The 14,023-nt window shown below is 39.1% G+C and overlaps 1 protein-coding gene across 1 annotated transcript in view; it reads left to right on the top strand.

Moving 5' to 3' along the window:
- PIP5K1B (phosphatidylinositol-4-phosphate 5-kinase, type I, beta) overlaps positions 1 to 14,023 on the top strand; it is a 120,321-nt gene that overhangs the window by 62,281 nt on the left and 44,017 nt on the right. The window contains exons 6-7 of the mRNA XM_010568583.1: positions 4,947 to 5,099; positions 6,844 to 7,143. Of these exons, the coding sequence (XP_010566885.1) occupies positions 4,947 to 5,099; positions 6,844 to 7,143 (453 nt within the window). The remainder of the gene's footprint in view (positions 1 to 4,946; positions 5,100 to 6,843; positions 7,144 to 14,023) is intronic.

The following is a 14,023-nucleotide window of genomic DNA, read 5'->3' as shown; positions in this document are numbered from 1 at the left end:
ACTGCTCATTCAGGTCATTGTTTCTACAGAAGTTATAATCAGTACTTGTGTGACTTCTACCAGTTCAGTTCTAATAAAGTGCTCCTGTGTTACTTGCATTATTTATTCACTTCCTTAAGTAAGTGTTTATCTGCAAATGTTCCCATCTAGCCTTGAGAAAAGTGGGTGGTGGCCTAAAAAAGAAGTATTTTAGAGTATCTCCTTTGTTCTCTGTATTTTATAGTTTGAAGACTTATTCCTTCTCAGTATTCAACTGTTTATGTGAGAAGAAAGTGATGCATTTGCTGCCATAATAGAAGCAGGTTTTACTTGGCAGAACCACTTTGTGCACTGCCAGGGATGAGGATCCACTATTTTACTTCTCCTGTACTTCTCCCTTCAGAAGGGTAGTGTAAGGCAAAGGGCTGGATTGTTTTCTAGATGTTTGCCTCATGTGCAGTTTGTCTCCTGCTGGTCAGTCCAACAAATCAGAGTCTCAGTACAAATTAGCAATTTTATATGTCAGAGTTTTATTGGTAACTTCTTTGAATGAGTTTTTTAGCTCTTTTTGTTCCATTATTGATAACTGTTTCTTTAAAACCAAAAGAATTTGAAAGAGCTTGAATAAGTAAAAAAGAAAAATTGATTAAATGGTGCTGAAACATTACTTAATATATTACTTCACTGACTTCTGCTTTGTTCAAGTGTCTTATAAGGGTTTTTCTCCTTCTTGAACAATGACCCTAAAAGCAAAACTTAGCTGGTTTTGCTTTTATTTAGGTTGAATGTGGAAGTCTGATTTTATTTTGTTAGTACTATGTATGGATTTTGTATTACTAGCCCTCATTACAATAATTATGTATAGAAACAGATAATTCCTTTGAATTATAAATGTTAGTAGAAGGGAAGTGCAGTTGGGCTGGAGTTTTATAAATCACAGAATCACAGAATGGTTTGGGTTGGAAGGGACCTTATAGATCATCTAGTTCCAACGCTTCTGCCATGGGCAGGGACACCTTCCACTCAACCAGGTTGCTCAAGGCCCCATCCAACCTGGCCTAGAACACTTCCAGGGATGGGGCATCCACAACCTCTCTGGGCAACCTGTTCCAGTGCCTCACCACCCTCACAGTAAAGAATTTCTTCCTAATATCTAATATAAAACTACCCTCTTTCAGTTTAAAGCCATTACCCCTTGTCCTATCGCTACAGTCCCTGTTAAAGGGTTCCTCCCCATTTTTCCCTTAGGCCCCCTTTAGGTATTTTAGGCCCCCCTTCTCTTCTCCAGGCTGAACAGCCCCAACTCTCTTAGCCTGTCTTCATGGGAAAGGTGCTCCAGCCCTCTGATCATCTTTGTGGCCTTCCTCTGGACTCGCTCCAACAGATCCATGTTCTTCTTATATTGGGGGCCCCAGAGCTGGACACAGTACCCCAGGTGGGGTCTCACGAGAGAAGAGTAGAGGGGGAGAATCACCTCCCTTGACCTGCTGGTCACGCTTCTTTTGATGCAGCCCAGGATACAGTTGGCTTTCTGGGTTGCAAGTGCACATTGCCAGGTCATCCTGAGCTTCTTGTCAACCAACACCCCTAAGTCCTTCTCCTCATGGCTGCTCTCGATCCATTCTCTGTCCAGCCTGTATTTGTGCTTGGGATTGCCCCGACCCATCTGCAGGACCTTGCACTTGGCCTTGTTGAACTTCATGAGGTTCACATGGGCCCACCTCTCAAGCCTGTCAGGGTCCCTCTGGATGGCATCCCTTCCCTCCAGCATGTTGACCGCACCACAGAGCTTGGTGTCGTTGGCAAACTTGCTGAGGGTGCACTCAATCCAAACTTTGTCACTGACAAAGATGTTAAACAGCGCCGGTCCCAATACTGACCCCTGAGGAACGCCACTTGTGACTGCTCTCCACTTGGACATCAAGCCGTTGACTGCAACTCTCTGAGTGCAACCATCCAGCCAATTCCTTATCCACCAACTGGTCCATCCATCAAATCCTTTTCTCTCCAATTTAGAGACGAGGATGTCATGCAGGACAGGAATGTCATTATGTATGTTGTTTATCTATCTCCTTTTATGGACTTGGCAAAAGATGAAACATGTCATCTGTGTTGCCTGCTGCTGAAAAGACTGTACTTCCTAGAGTAAAGCTATTGTCACCTGCAACTTCTGTTCCATCTAAGGAAGCATTTGCAGTAGCATAAATTAAAGATTATAGAAAGATTGCTTGCTGTTGACAAGAGATTTGTGATGCTCATCTTAGCTACAAAATGACTAATCCCTGAGGGAAATTCCCAGTAAAGGCAAGTTGTTGCAGATTCTTTTTCCTCTTGGCATGGCAAAAGACACTAGTGATATGTTTCCAAGGAAAAGGGGCAACTAGAAAAGCGAGTTTCAAGATTGAGTGCACCTTCTTTTCTTGAAAATGCAAAAGCAGATTTCCTTCAACAAACAGGTATTTTTGTGAAATACAGTTGGAATTTCAGTGTCTGTCATAACTGACGCATGCCTCTGTTACGGTTATATTTGCTCTGCAAGCATGTTAGAATCCATTTCTGTTGTTTCTGATTCTAAATGGGCATCACTTTGAAATCAAAGCGGGTTGTAGTCCCTTACAGTCTAGATGCAAATGTGATCAGAAGGGTACTATGATCATGAAACAAAACTATTTTTAGTTTGGGACCCTTTTTCCAATTGGTTATGACCAAATCAGTTAAGAGTTTGGTCCCAAGAGCAGCTGTCAGGGTTCTGGCTGAACAGTCCCTCTTGTTTCTGTGAAATCTGGATCTGTCATGTAGTGACCATAATTGCGATTCAGTATCTAAAATACTTGACTGTAACAATATGCCAAGTGATGGTCCAACTGTGGCTGAATGGGAAGTGAAGTAAAAAGAGGAAAAATTACAGCAAGCACATGTGAGTTTACACTGTTAATTTGCAATGACAAAGCCCAAAGATTTACAGTTTCATGCTTTCAAAGGAGGTTGAGCAGTAACGCACTGTAGGAGTCAGACTGGATAATGAGGGTAAATACTTTTGAACAGGTGTTAGAATTAAATTGTCACTGGAAACCTCATGGAGTACTGGCATTTTGCAGGGAAACTTCCTGATCATAAAGTACTTAATTGTCAGGGGCTTGAGGATTGTCTTGCTTTTCAGTTTTGATTTGGCTTTCGTTAAGTGTCCAGTCAAAATTATCTGGGCTCTTTGTATAGCAGCACTTGGTGGGTAGACTTTTATTTTACAGGAATGAACTCAACTGTAAAATGACCAATACACAGGGCAGATTAATAATTTGTGCTTATGCTATACTGTTTTATTGAGCTTTAATGTTTAAGATAACTGGTTTCAAATGCTTACAACAATGACAATTACTCATGAAGCTTTATATATTTTGGCAAGAAGAAACAGGTGTTGCAATACAACTGCTTATTTGCTCTGAAGGTCTGTAGTGTTACACACCAGTATTGCTGTTCTATCTGTAGATAATTGCAACTATAGGATTAATAAGAAAGGTCTGTTGCATTAACTGGAACTGAGTGAACTGGAGAAGCAGGGAGACAAACAGGAAACATTTTTATAGCAAAAGTCTCTTAAAAATTGCAAGCATGGGAAAAGCTTCAGCTGGAGCCAGGATAAGAAGACGCATTAAGGCACTGGTTTGAGTCCATAGGAAGCGTGCTCCTGCAGTTCAAGTGCTCACAAAAGAACATATTTATTAGATTTTCTTGTATCACCTTTCTTTGCTATCACCACCCACTGAAATCAATGGCAAGACTCCAGTTGAATTTAATGAAAGCTGTTTTCAACAAACAAAAGTGGTTTTTCTTGTGGAATTGCTCAACTCATCTCAGGCAATGACCCAATAAACCAGATATTTGTTACTGAAACAGTTATTCCTTCTGTTCTGAGAAGACCAGAAGACATAGTGCACTGCTAAGAACAATTCCATGGTGCTTAAACTACTTACAATTCAAGTCCTGTGTAATTTTGTTTCTTTGAAAGACTGAAGCCTTAAAATATTGGGCTATACACTAAATCCCTAAGTGTGTAAAATTGATGATATATAACAAAGGAAAAGAGTGTCTGAATGAAAGTTTAATGATATTTTAAACAAGCTCTCAAGTTTAATATAAACAGATATTTATATGTTTTTGGGCTTAATGTCCCTTCTCCATTTAGTTTGAATGAAGCATGAAGTGTGAGTTAATGGAGATTTAATAAATGTACGTTAGCCTTTGTGCAAGATCTGATTCTACTGCTAAGGAATACTCCTTGGTGTCTTTTTCCTCCTTAAAGTGATTGTAATTATTACTGTTTCCCAGTGGAAGAGAAAGCCTGTCTAAGCATCCAAAGTAATGCTCCTCCAAACCCCAATTTTTCCTACTTACTGGTATTTAGTTTTTCTGTTTCAAACAGTTTTCAGTCAGAAAACTACATTAGCAGCTATACCAAGATTATTATTCTAATGATTTCAATCCCAGTTTCACAGAAGAGGACTTGCCTATTTGTCTATAGTGAGAAACATCTGCTCCCACTGTGTTTGTCAAATCGTGGTGCAAAGCAAACAGTTGCAGTAAAAATGTCATCTTAAGGCTTCTGACTCAAGAATTTGCAATGCTGGCAGTGTGGGAATGGACTCTCTCCACCACAACCACTTGCTTCATGACGGGGAAAGTTCAGCTGCTGCAGTAGGACATGAGGAGGGACCATATGTTCGACTCCCAACTGCTCTTCCACGGTTGTGCAGTGTGTTCTGGGCAGAGTGGAGTATAACTGCCCTGCCAAATCTCAGCCAAATCACTGTGACCCAACCTGCTGTACATAGTAGAGTTGCTGCAGTTGAAGACCAAAGAATAAGCTCCATGATTCTCCTGTGCCTATTTGAACCTGCAGTTCTTTGTATTAAACTTCTGTTTGAGTAACTCATGCATTGGCAGTGAAAAACAATTTTTGTCTCTTCCAGTACTCAATCTGCAGTGAGCCTTTAATTGAATTATCCAACCCAGGTGCCAGTGGGTCCTTATTTTTTGTAACTAGTGATGACGAGTTCATCATCAAAACAGTTCAACACAAAGAGGCTGAGTTTCTTCAGAAGCTCTTGCCAGGTTATTATATGGTAAGTAATTGAAGACTGTATTTTACCTGTATTTTTCCTGTTTCGTGTCACACTTCTGACAATTCAGTTTCATTTGTTGTCTTTTAATCTTTCATTGGCTTTATCTGTATTTTTCATAATATTTTGACATTTTTTACCTGTCTTTCAACTTTGTACCCCACACACCAATCAGAAAGAATAGATATAAATCAAGAATATGTTTAAGATAATAATTGCTGTTCTTTTAGCATTCAAGATGAAGCTGAATGTCATCATCTGATTTGATACCAAACTTTGCTTCTAATAAGCTAGTAACAAAAAAAGGTTTCTAAATTTCTAATTCAACTTTTTTTCTCCATTTTGTGTTTGTCTACCCTCTGCATTTCACTCAGAGTGGACAAAGAAACTAGACCGGTCAGTTTCACTTTTGTTTCTGGACTACTTCTAATTTCCATTTCTCATGTATTAAAACAATAATGTAAAAAATATTTTTATCCATATAATTTGTTCAAAACTTTATTTTTAAATTGATCTTTTTGAGGCCTAATGCTAAGTCAATTGTATTGTTTTATGTGTGTCAGTCATCAGAAAAGGAGACGATTGATCCAAAATAAGTAGAACTTAATTCTCCTTTTGTTTTTTAAACAAAAGCCACTCATACATGTGAACAGAGATTCTTCTGGGTGGTATGCAGGAATTCAGAGTATTAGACCTGTGACTGACTTTCTTTGCTTTCTTAAGTAAACACTTGAAAAGTTACCCTCTTTCTTGTACTAAAAATGGGGAATATTGTGATTATTACACTAAAGTAACATGGATTCACTGTTTGTTTTAAAAAAATTATGCACTTACAGCATGAAAAAGAGCAATGGTGGCAGGTACTTTTTTTGTTGTTTCTAATCATGATCATCAGCTCAGCATAAGTTTGAGTTATTACAATATACAAATATACAATGTATAAAATACAAGTATAAGGCCACTTTGCTTTGTTTCTGAGAACTTTTCCAAAGTGTAAAACTTTAACCACTGTGATTATTTCCTGTGAAAGTACTTCCTTCCCATAGTTTTATATTATGACTTAATATTCATGTAAGAGTTGAAGTAGTTTTTCCTCTTCTTGCTTTTTCGTGCCAAAACTGAGTGTAGTTGTATTTAGAAGGAGGATTTTTGCTCTCACCTCTCTTATCCTCTCCTAGTTAATTTTTTGCCTGTTGTGGAGTTTGGATTATTTCACACTTTTCTGTTCTGATGGTCAGTTGTGGTTCTGTTATGACCTAACACTCCTGTGGAGACAGCTTGGTCATTTGGCACTAACCCTCAATGTGAAAAGCCTCATGGAGAAAGGGGTTCTGTTTTTCAGAATCCAAGTCAAGGTAATGAGAACTACAGTTGACCCAAACTCGTTCCAGCAGGTGGAATGCAAAGGTTGTTCAGGTCAGAATAAATAAATTAAATCTTCAGGATGCTTTTAGGTTTGGCCTAGTCTGCTCTTTCATGGGATGTGATAAAGAGAAACCTGGCATAAATGCAGTTACTGCTCTTCTCTTGGCCTATATTAGCTCCTGGCAAAAAGACAGTGTTTATGCTAGCTTTCTGAAATACAGACCCACAAAGGAAATCAACTGGTCAAACAAACTATACTTAGTAAGAAAACAAGCACATTTTTCTTGATGTTTGTTAATGTCCTTTGATGTTAGAAAAAACGTCCTTAAGCATGGAAGTTTATTGAAAATAGACATATTTAACAATATCTCTTTTGTTTTAGAATCTGAACCAGAATCCAAGGACTCTTCTACCCAAATTTTATGGGCTGTACTGCGTTCAGTCAGGAGGAATTAATATTAGAATTGTTGTAATGAACAATGTTTTGCCACGAGCCTTGAAAATGCATTTCACATATGACTTGAAAGGCTCCACATACAAACGGAGAGCATCAAGAAAAGAGAGGGAGAAGTCCAGCCCTACATTCAAAGACTTGGATTTCTTGCAAGACATGCATGAAGGGTTGTATTTTGATTCTGAAACACACAGCGCACTAATGAAAACACTACAGCGGGATTGTCGAGTGAGTAAAAATTATTAACTATTTAAACTTCTGTGTTCACATATGTTCTAGTTTTACCTCAGCAAAACAGAGAGTGGGACCTGAGTCTGTGTGCTGTTTAACCTCCATTCCTCTTCCATGCAATTTAATTAGGAAAAACTATGGATGTCACACCACTGATGAAGCCTGTATTTTAGTTAAGCTGTTGGGATCTGAGATCATGGAATCATAGAATGGAATATCCTGAGTTGGAAGGGATCTACAAGAGTCATTAAGTCCAACTCCTGACCCCACAGAGGGCAATCTAAAAGTTAACCCATATATCTCAGTGTTGTCCAAATACTTCTTGAACACCAGCAGGCTTGGGGCTATGACCGCTTCCCTGGGTAACTTGTTCCAGTGCTTGACAACCCTCTCACTGAAGAACTTTTTGCTAATATCCAATCTGAACTTCCCTGATGCAGCTTTAAGCCATTCCCTTGCATCCTTTCACCAGACACCAGACATCAGCACCACCCTTGCTGCCCCTCTCATGAGGAAGTTGTAGACAGCAATGAGGTGACCCCTCAGTCTCCTCTTCTCTAAGCTGAACAAACCTAATATCCTCATGCTCGCCTCACAAGTCATGCCCTCTGGCCCTTTCACATCTTTGTTGCCCTCCTTTGGACACATTCTAATATTTTTATATCCTTCTTATATTAAGTGGAGCCCGGAACTGCACACAGTACTGGAGGTGAGGCTGCACCAGTGCTGAGCATAGTGGGACAATCTGTTGGCTATACTGTGCTTAACGCACCCCAGGATACAGTTGGCCATTTTGGCCACCAGGGCACATTGCTGACTCATTGAGCTTACCATCCAACACAACCCCCAGATCCCTTTCTGCAGGGCTGTCCCCCTATTTGTCTGTACATCCAGGATTACACTGATCCATCTGTGGAAATACAGATTAATACAGGAAAGTAGTCCAGTAGAGATTTTAATTCTTGTTCTTGCTTTCCATTAATTTGGAGATTTTAATTTTTATTTTTCTGAGGCGCAATTAGCCCTGTGGTACTATTGTTACATATGATAACCTGTATGTATAGCTGCAAGCTCAGTACTGCTTTAGTAAGTCTGCTTCTTTCTAAGTTGACAAGAGCTAGGAAGCTGAATGGGGGAGGCAGTCTAGTGGCAGCAGTCTTATTTCTGGAACAAAATAATTTATTCCTCAGCTGAAAGGTAGTGCTTACTGTCCACATAACATTTTCAAGGCAGGAGAGGCATATCTGCCATTGTCCTTTAAGAGGACCTTGGTGAATGGAATCAGTGCCTCTTGTGGACAGGAGAATTGTTGTAAAATGGATTTTTTCTGTAGCAAAGGTAAGAAAATGTAAAGTAGGAAAAAGGGCAGTTATCCAGGTCTCTCAGAGTTTCTCAAGATTCACAGGGGTTGTGGAAAAAAAAGATTGGCTCTATCTGAGGGGAATCCTAAGAGTTTCATAATAAGAAAGCAGAATGGGTAGACTGAACTTATCACATAGAAGAGGCATCCTGAACATCAGGGTTTGTTGTTCGCTGCCACCTGTGGTGCAAGACGGAAAGCATTGTTTTTGCACATGAATAGTACTTTTTGTTTAATTATCACAAAAGCCTGCAATGCCTTGTGTGCTTGGTTCATAAAGCTGGGTGACCTAATGTTCAGCTGCATATTCAGTGTGAGACATTTATCTAACACCACACATTGTTCTTTCTGTAGCTTCTTGCAGTGAGTGTTTCCTGAGCTCCTGCCATGTGTGTGATAATGCAGAATGCATCAGTATGTCACATCTGGGGTTCTGGATGCCCTTTTGTGCATCCCCCCACTTGTCAAAGGTTACCCAGTCAAAGCCTGGGGCGGTCTATTGTATAGAAAATAATGAACGGAATCTGAAAGAGGGAACTGGACTGAAAAGTAAAAACAAGAATCAATCGTTTAATTGTTACATATAAATGGGACTCTTACTGGTTCTTTGAAAGTATGGGTAAATTCTTGCTTCATGTCATTTGAGTGCTGAACTAAACAGTTTTTTTCAGTGTGTGTTCTTAGATTAACAGCTCTAAAGTTAGTCTGGAGTTCTTAAAGGCCCAGCTAAATCTTAATATTATTAAAAGAAAAGAAGAAAATTATCTTTAAATAGTCAGTGTGTATACATAAATACATATATATACACACTACAGTATAGTATGTGTCTGTGTGTGTCTGTAGGTATATATACACACTGAATGTTATATGTATATAAAAAAATTAACTGGCATTTTTTTTCTATTCAAATAAGTCTTACTCTCTGTTGTAAAACAAAGGGAGCAGACACTGTTATCTTTCACACAGCTGAATTTGCTCAACAAATGAGGTTGGATCTGACTACTTGCCTTGTACTACTGCCTTTAGAAAGAATAAAGATAACTCAATCCATTTCAGAAAAAGGACATCATCATTTTGCCACTGCTTTTTTCTGCCCATATGGTATTTGGATAGCTACTTAGCGTGAGTGATAACTGACCTAGATTTTTAGGGCTTCAAAACTTGTCATCTCTTTTTGCTTTTACTCCAAAGTGCGAAAGTTAGTGTAGGCACTGGAATTAAAAATTCATTAAAGAAAATTTTTGATCTTGTCAATATTTCTGGACTAAGAAATTATCTTTTGTGTGGCTCAAATTTGGATTATATTTTCACTGTTCGTATTTGCAGTCAGAATCAGTAAGCAATGGTTTTTTTTTCCTGCTTCTTTAATATAAACATCCCTGGCTGGTAGCCCCTCTCCTCCTTAAGCTCCGTCACTAAGTGCAGAGGCCTGGTGGAACTTGCTGGTGATGACAAAGGCAGTGGTGGGGACCTGCTGTGATCTGTGTCTGCTGTCACTGTATCACCTGCCCCATTCAGCAATGGGCCCATGTTTTCATTGGTCAGCCTTTTAGCACTAACATAGCAGTAGAAGCTCTTCTTTGTGCCCTTTGACATCCCTTGCAAGTCTTAACTCTATCTGAGCTTTGGCTTCTTTGGCAATAATTGCCATCCCTACATGCCCAGGCAGTGTTTCTCAATCCCTCCTTTGTAGCCTGCCTGTCTGTCCTCCCCCATCCTGTATGCTGCCTTTTCACATTCAAGCCATGCTGTGGCTTCCTTGCTTAGCTGAGCTGGCCTCCTGATACATCTCAGCTGACACAGAGCTCCCTCCCCAGAGGAATGTAGTAGTGGGTATGGCAGTGGTAGACCACTGATGGAGTATCAGTTCTTGTCTGTCACACCTTCCTGCAGCTCTGATGAAGAAATACATGATCTACTCGGTTAGAGGATGGAGCTGAGTGGCTTGTGGTGGTCCGTCATGGGCTGGTGCCTCCAATAGCCACTCCAGGTTGTCTACTTTGGTACAGGTACAGACTGATAGCACTGTTCAGCTCCTGCATTCCCTGCTTGTTATGTTCACACTCAAGGTGACAGGGTCTGACAGCTCTGCTCAAGGGCCATTTTGCACTTTTTGCACCTTAGCTAAACCAAGGAATGTAACATTACAGTGTTCCTAAGGATGTAATATTCCTGAGTTTATCATACATACAATGCACACAATTGAAAATTTGAACTAGCTTTCAAATTCCAGAGTATTGGTGAGACTTAGTATAGCTATCCTATCCTCGCCAGCAGGCACTATCATGGTTCCTGGGGTGGGTGGCGGGGAGGAGACAGGGGACACACTACAAGCAAACGGTACCAAAAATAAATAACTTCACTTGCCTTAATAGCTTTCCTAAAAATCTTTGCTTTGAAGCCTTATTCACCTCAGAGTGCTTTAATTTGTAAAGCAAATGTGCCTGTATTTTGTGTAATGGTAAATACTGAGAGTATAGGAAGGTAGTTTCAATAGCTGAGATTTATTTTTAGTAATCATCCTGTTAGCTACTCTGATCATTATATGAAATTATGAATTATTAAAGAATAGAGCAGATTCTCCAATTTTTAAATAAAATTAGTCTTACAAATAGTAACAGAAACTGTTCTGCTCCTGAATGAGACTAAGAATTAAAAGCTTTATGGCACATATGCAAGTACTAAATAAAAACCAAGTCCGTAAAGACATTAAATAGTTTAAAGTGCATTTGGGGATTTCTTTTTTTTTTTTTTACTTAAAGGTGCAGAAAATTAAGCTCCACATCAAACTTAGCTGCTGTTGTGTTTCACTATAAACACCTAATCCTGCAGAAATTGTTTCTGTGTGGAGGAATACTTTTGTGGGGCAAAGGATAAGCTATGGCATTAAGTGGTGTGTTAGTACAAGTAACATTAGCACAACTCTGTATGAGAAAGGCTAAAAGAGAATTAATAGTAGTATTCTATTTTTCATAGTTTATATGGAATCAAAGTAAAGCTAGGCATCAATTATTACTTTTTTGATCTTTATTGGAACTCTTAAGCAGTTTAATAAATACAGATTACCTCTGTTCTGGGCAGAAAGCACAGGGAAGACACCTGTTCTCTGATACAAGGAATTCACAGTCCAGACACACAAGTTACAAAGTTTGTCTTTTGATCATCCCACGTTAAAAATTAAGATAGAGTTTTATAGAGATATATGTCAAAAATTACTGCAGGAAAGGTACACCAGCACATCAAATTATTGCGGGAAAGGTACACCAACACATCTCATCAGAATATGGTGCAGTGGTTTGCTTATGAAAACACTCTTAATATCTTCCCTGTGATCCCTTAAAGTACAGAAGAACTGGTAACTATTGAAAGAAGAAAAGAAGGAAGTCCCTTTTAAAACTGACAGTGTCATGGTTATACAGAGATACTATTCTACAAACTGTTCTTCCTCTAGTTACCTAACAAACTGTGTTAATATAACTTTAAACAAGACACATTAATTTCAGGATAATAGATAATCACAGGATTCTGTATCTGTAAATCTTTGCTTCACACACTCACACAGATACGGTATGTTCTTGAATGTCAACTAGTCGTATGCAGGAATTTGGGGTATTCTATTAAAAACAGCCTGGTTGTGTTTTTCCCTTTCCATCTGCTGCTGAATCCAAGAGAAAAGAAAATTTAAAAGGGCTAAAAGGAGGAGTGCATATTAATGCAGTTAGCTCTAGTAACTGGGCAAATGGAAAAAAATTTTCCACATATTTTTCCTCTTGCTGTTTACTTTGCTGTTAATGTCTGCTTAGTAAGATGTCTACCTGTATGTACTCAGATAACCTATTTTTGTCAGTCAGTGGTCAATTCCCAGTATTTCTTCCTCCTCTTGCGTAACACTATTTCATGTGTATAAATATCAGAGATGAAATAACTACCTATGCAAATCAAGCATTATTTATTTATACAGAAATTTGGGATAAAATTCCCCAGCAAAATTGAAAAGACATGATATTCTAAAAACTGAAGTTAAGATTTATTCCCCACCTATTTAAAAAAGTGGGGGAAAAGTGAGCCAGACTTCATAAGAGCACTAGTGATCTTCATTTATTACTTAAGTTTGACTTTTTTCTTTAATGAAGCATATTTAAGAGTTGGCCTATAAACACAGAACTAGTTCTTCTCAGTTAACTTGGTGACCTTAGGGATCCTGTGACTTCTGTCACATTTGAAACTACATTAACAAATGTTTTACACAAACAGACAAGGCAATTCACTTTAAAACCAGGGAATTTTGTCTTACAGTAAGTAGATTTTCTGTCTCAATAGGAAGAGTATTTTCTGAGCTATCAGTTGAAGTGCTAATGACCTACAAGTAGGCAAAGTATGCATGTTTTATGATTTCTTGCTGGGGATATCTCTTCCAAATTCGTGAAGGTGGAAAAATAAGTTTCTTCTCTCTGTAAATACAGCTGTTAATAAGAACTGAGATTCAAATCATCTTTACTGTTTGATTCTTCACCATTTTCCTTAAAGCATGTCTTACTGCAGATGAGGAAACCAAAACCTTTCCTGATGGATGAAGGTTGACTCAATGTTCTTCCCTCTGTTGCAGAACACTTAATTTTTATAGTGTATTTTTGCATTAGAAAATTAGGACAATGATTAGATGCCTCATAGGAATATTATCAGGATTATTCAGCTAATATCTCCACACTATCTGGAGGATTAAAGTTTGTGAACACCATTTTTTGTCTGGTGGTTAGAGTGGGAATTCAAGTCATAGGGGGTTTTTTCTTTCTCATTGCTTAAAATTTTTCAAGACATGAAGCACAAAATGCATTGCTGTTAAGACTATTCAGTAGAATTAGAAACCAAACAGCAGAATTCAGCTTTCTGTATTATGGGATTTCCCTTCTGATAATTTTAAATGGAAATTATCATAGAATCATAGAATCATTTAGTTTGGAAAAGACCTTCAAGATCATCGAGTCCAACCATCAACTGTGCCCACTAAACCATGTTCTGAAGTGCCTTGTCTACATGCTTTTTGAATACCTCCAAGGATGGTGACTCAACCACTTCGGTGGGCAGCTTATTCCAATGTCTGACAACCCTTACAGTAAAGAAATTTTTCCTAATATCCAATCTAAACTTCCCTTGCTGCAACTTAAGGCTGTTTCCTCTTGTCCTATCTCCAGCCACCTGACAGAAGAGACCAGTACCCACCTCACTACAACCTCCTTTCAGGTAGTTGTAGGGAGCGATAAGGTCTCCCCTCAGCCTCCTTTTCTCCAGGCTAAACAACCCCAGCTCCCTCAGCCGCTCCTCATAAGACTTGTGCTCCAGGCCCCTCACCAACTTGGTTGCCCTTCTCTGGACACACTCCAGCACCTCAATGTCTTTCCTGTAGTGAGGGGCCCAAAACTGAACACAGGACTCGAGGTGCGGCCTCACCAGTGCTGAGTACAGGGGAACAATCACCTCCCTGCTCCTGCTGGCCACACTGTTTCTGATACAAGCCAG

This window comes from Haliaeetus leucocephalus, unplaced genomic scaffold (genome assembly GCF_000737465.1).
Source record: "Haliaeetus leucocephalus isolate CR32 unplaced genomic scaffold, Haliaeetus_leucocephalus-4.0 Scaffold251, whole genome shotgun sequence".
Classification (NCBI taxonomy): Eukaryota; Metazoa; Chordata; class Aves; order Accipitriformes; family Accipitridae; genus Haliaeetus; species Haliaeetus leucocephalus.
This window is presented reverse-complemented; position numbering and strand designations above follow the sequence as displayed.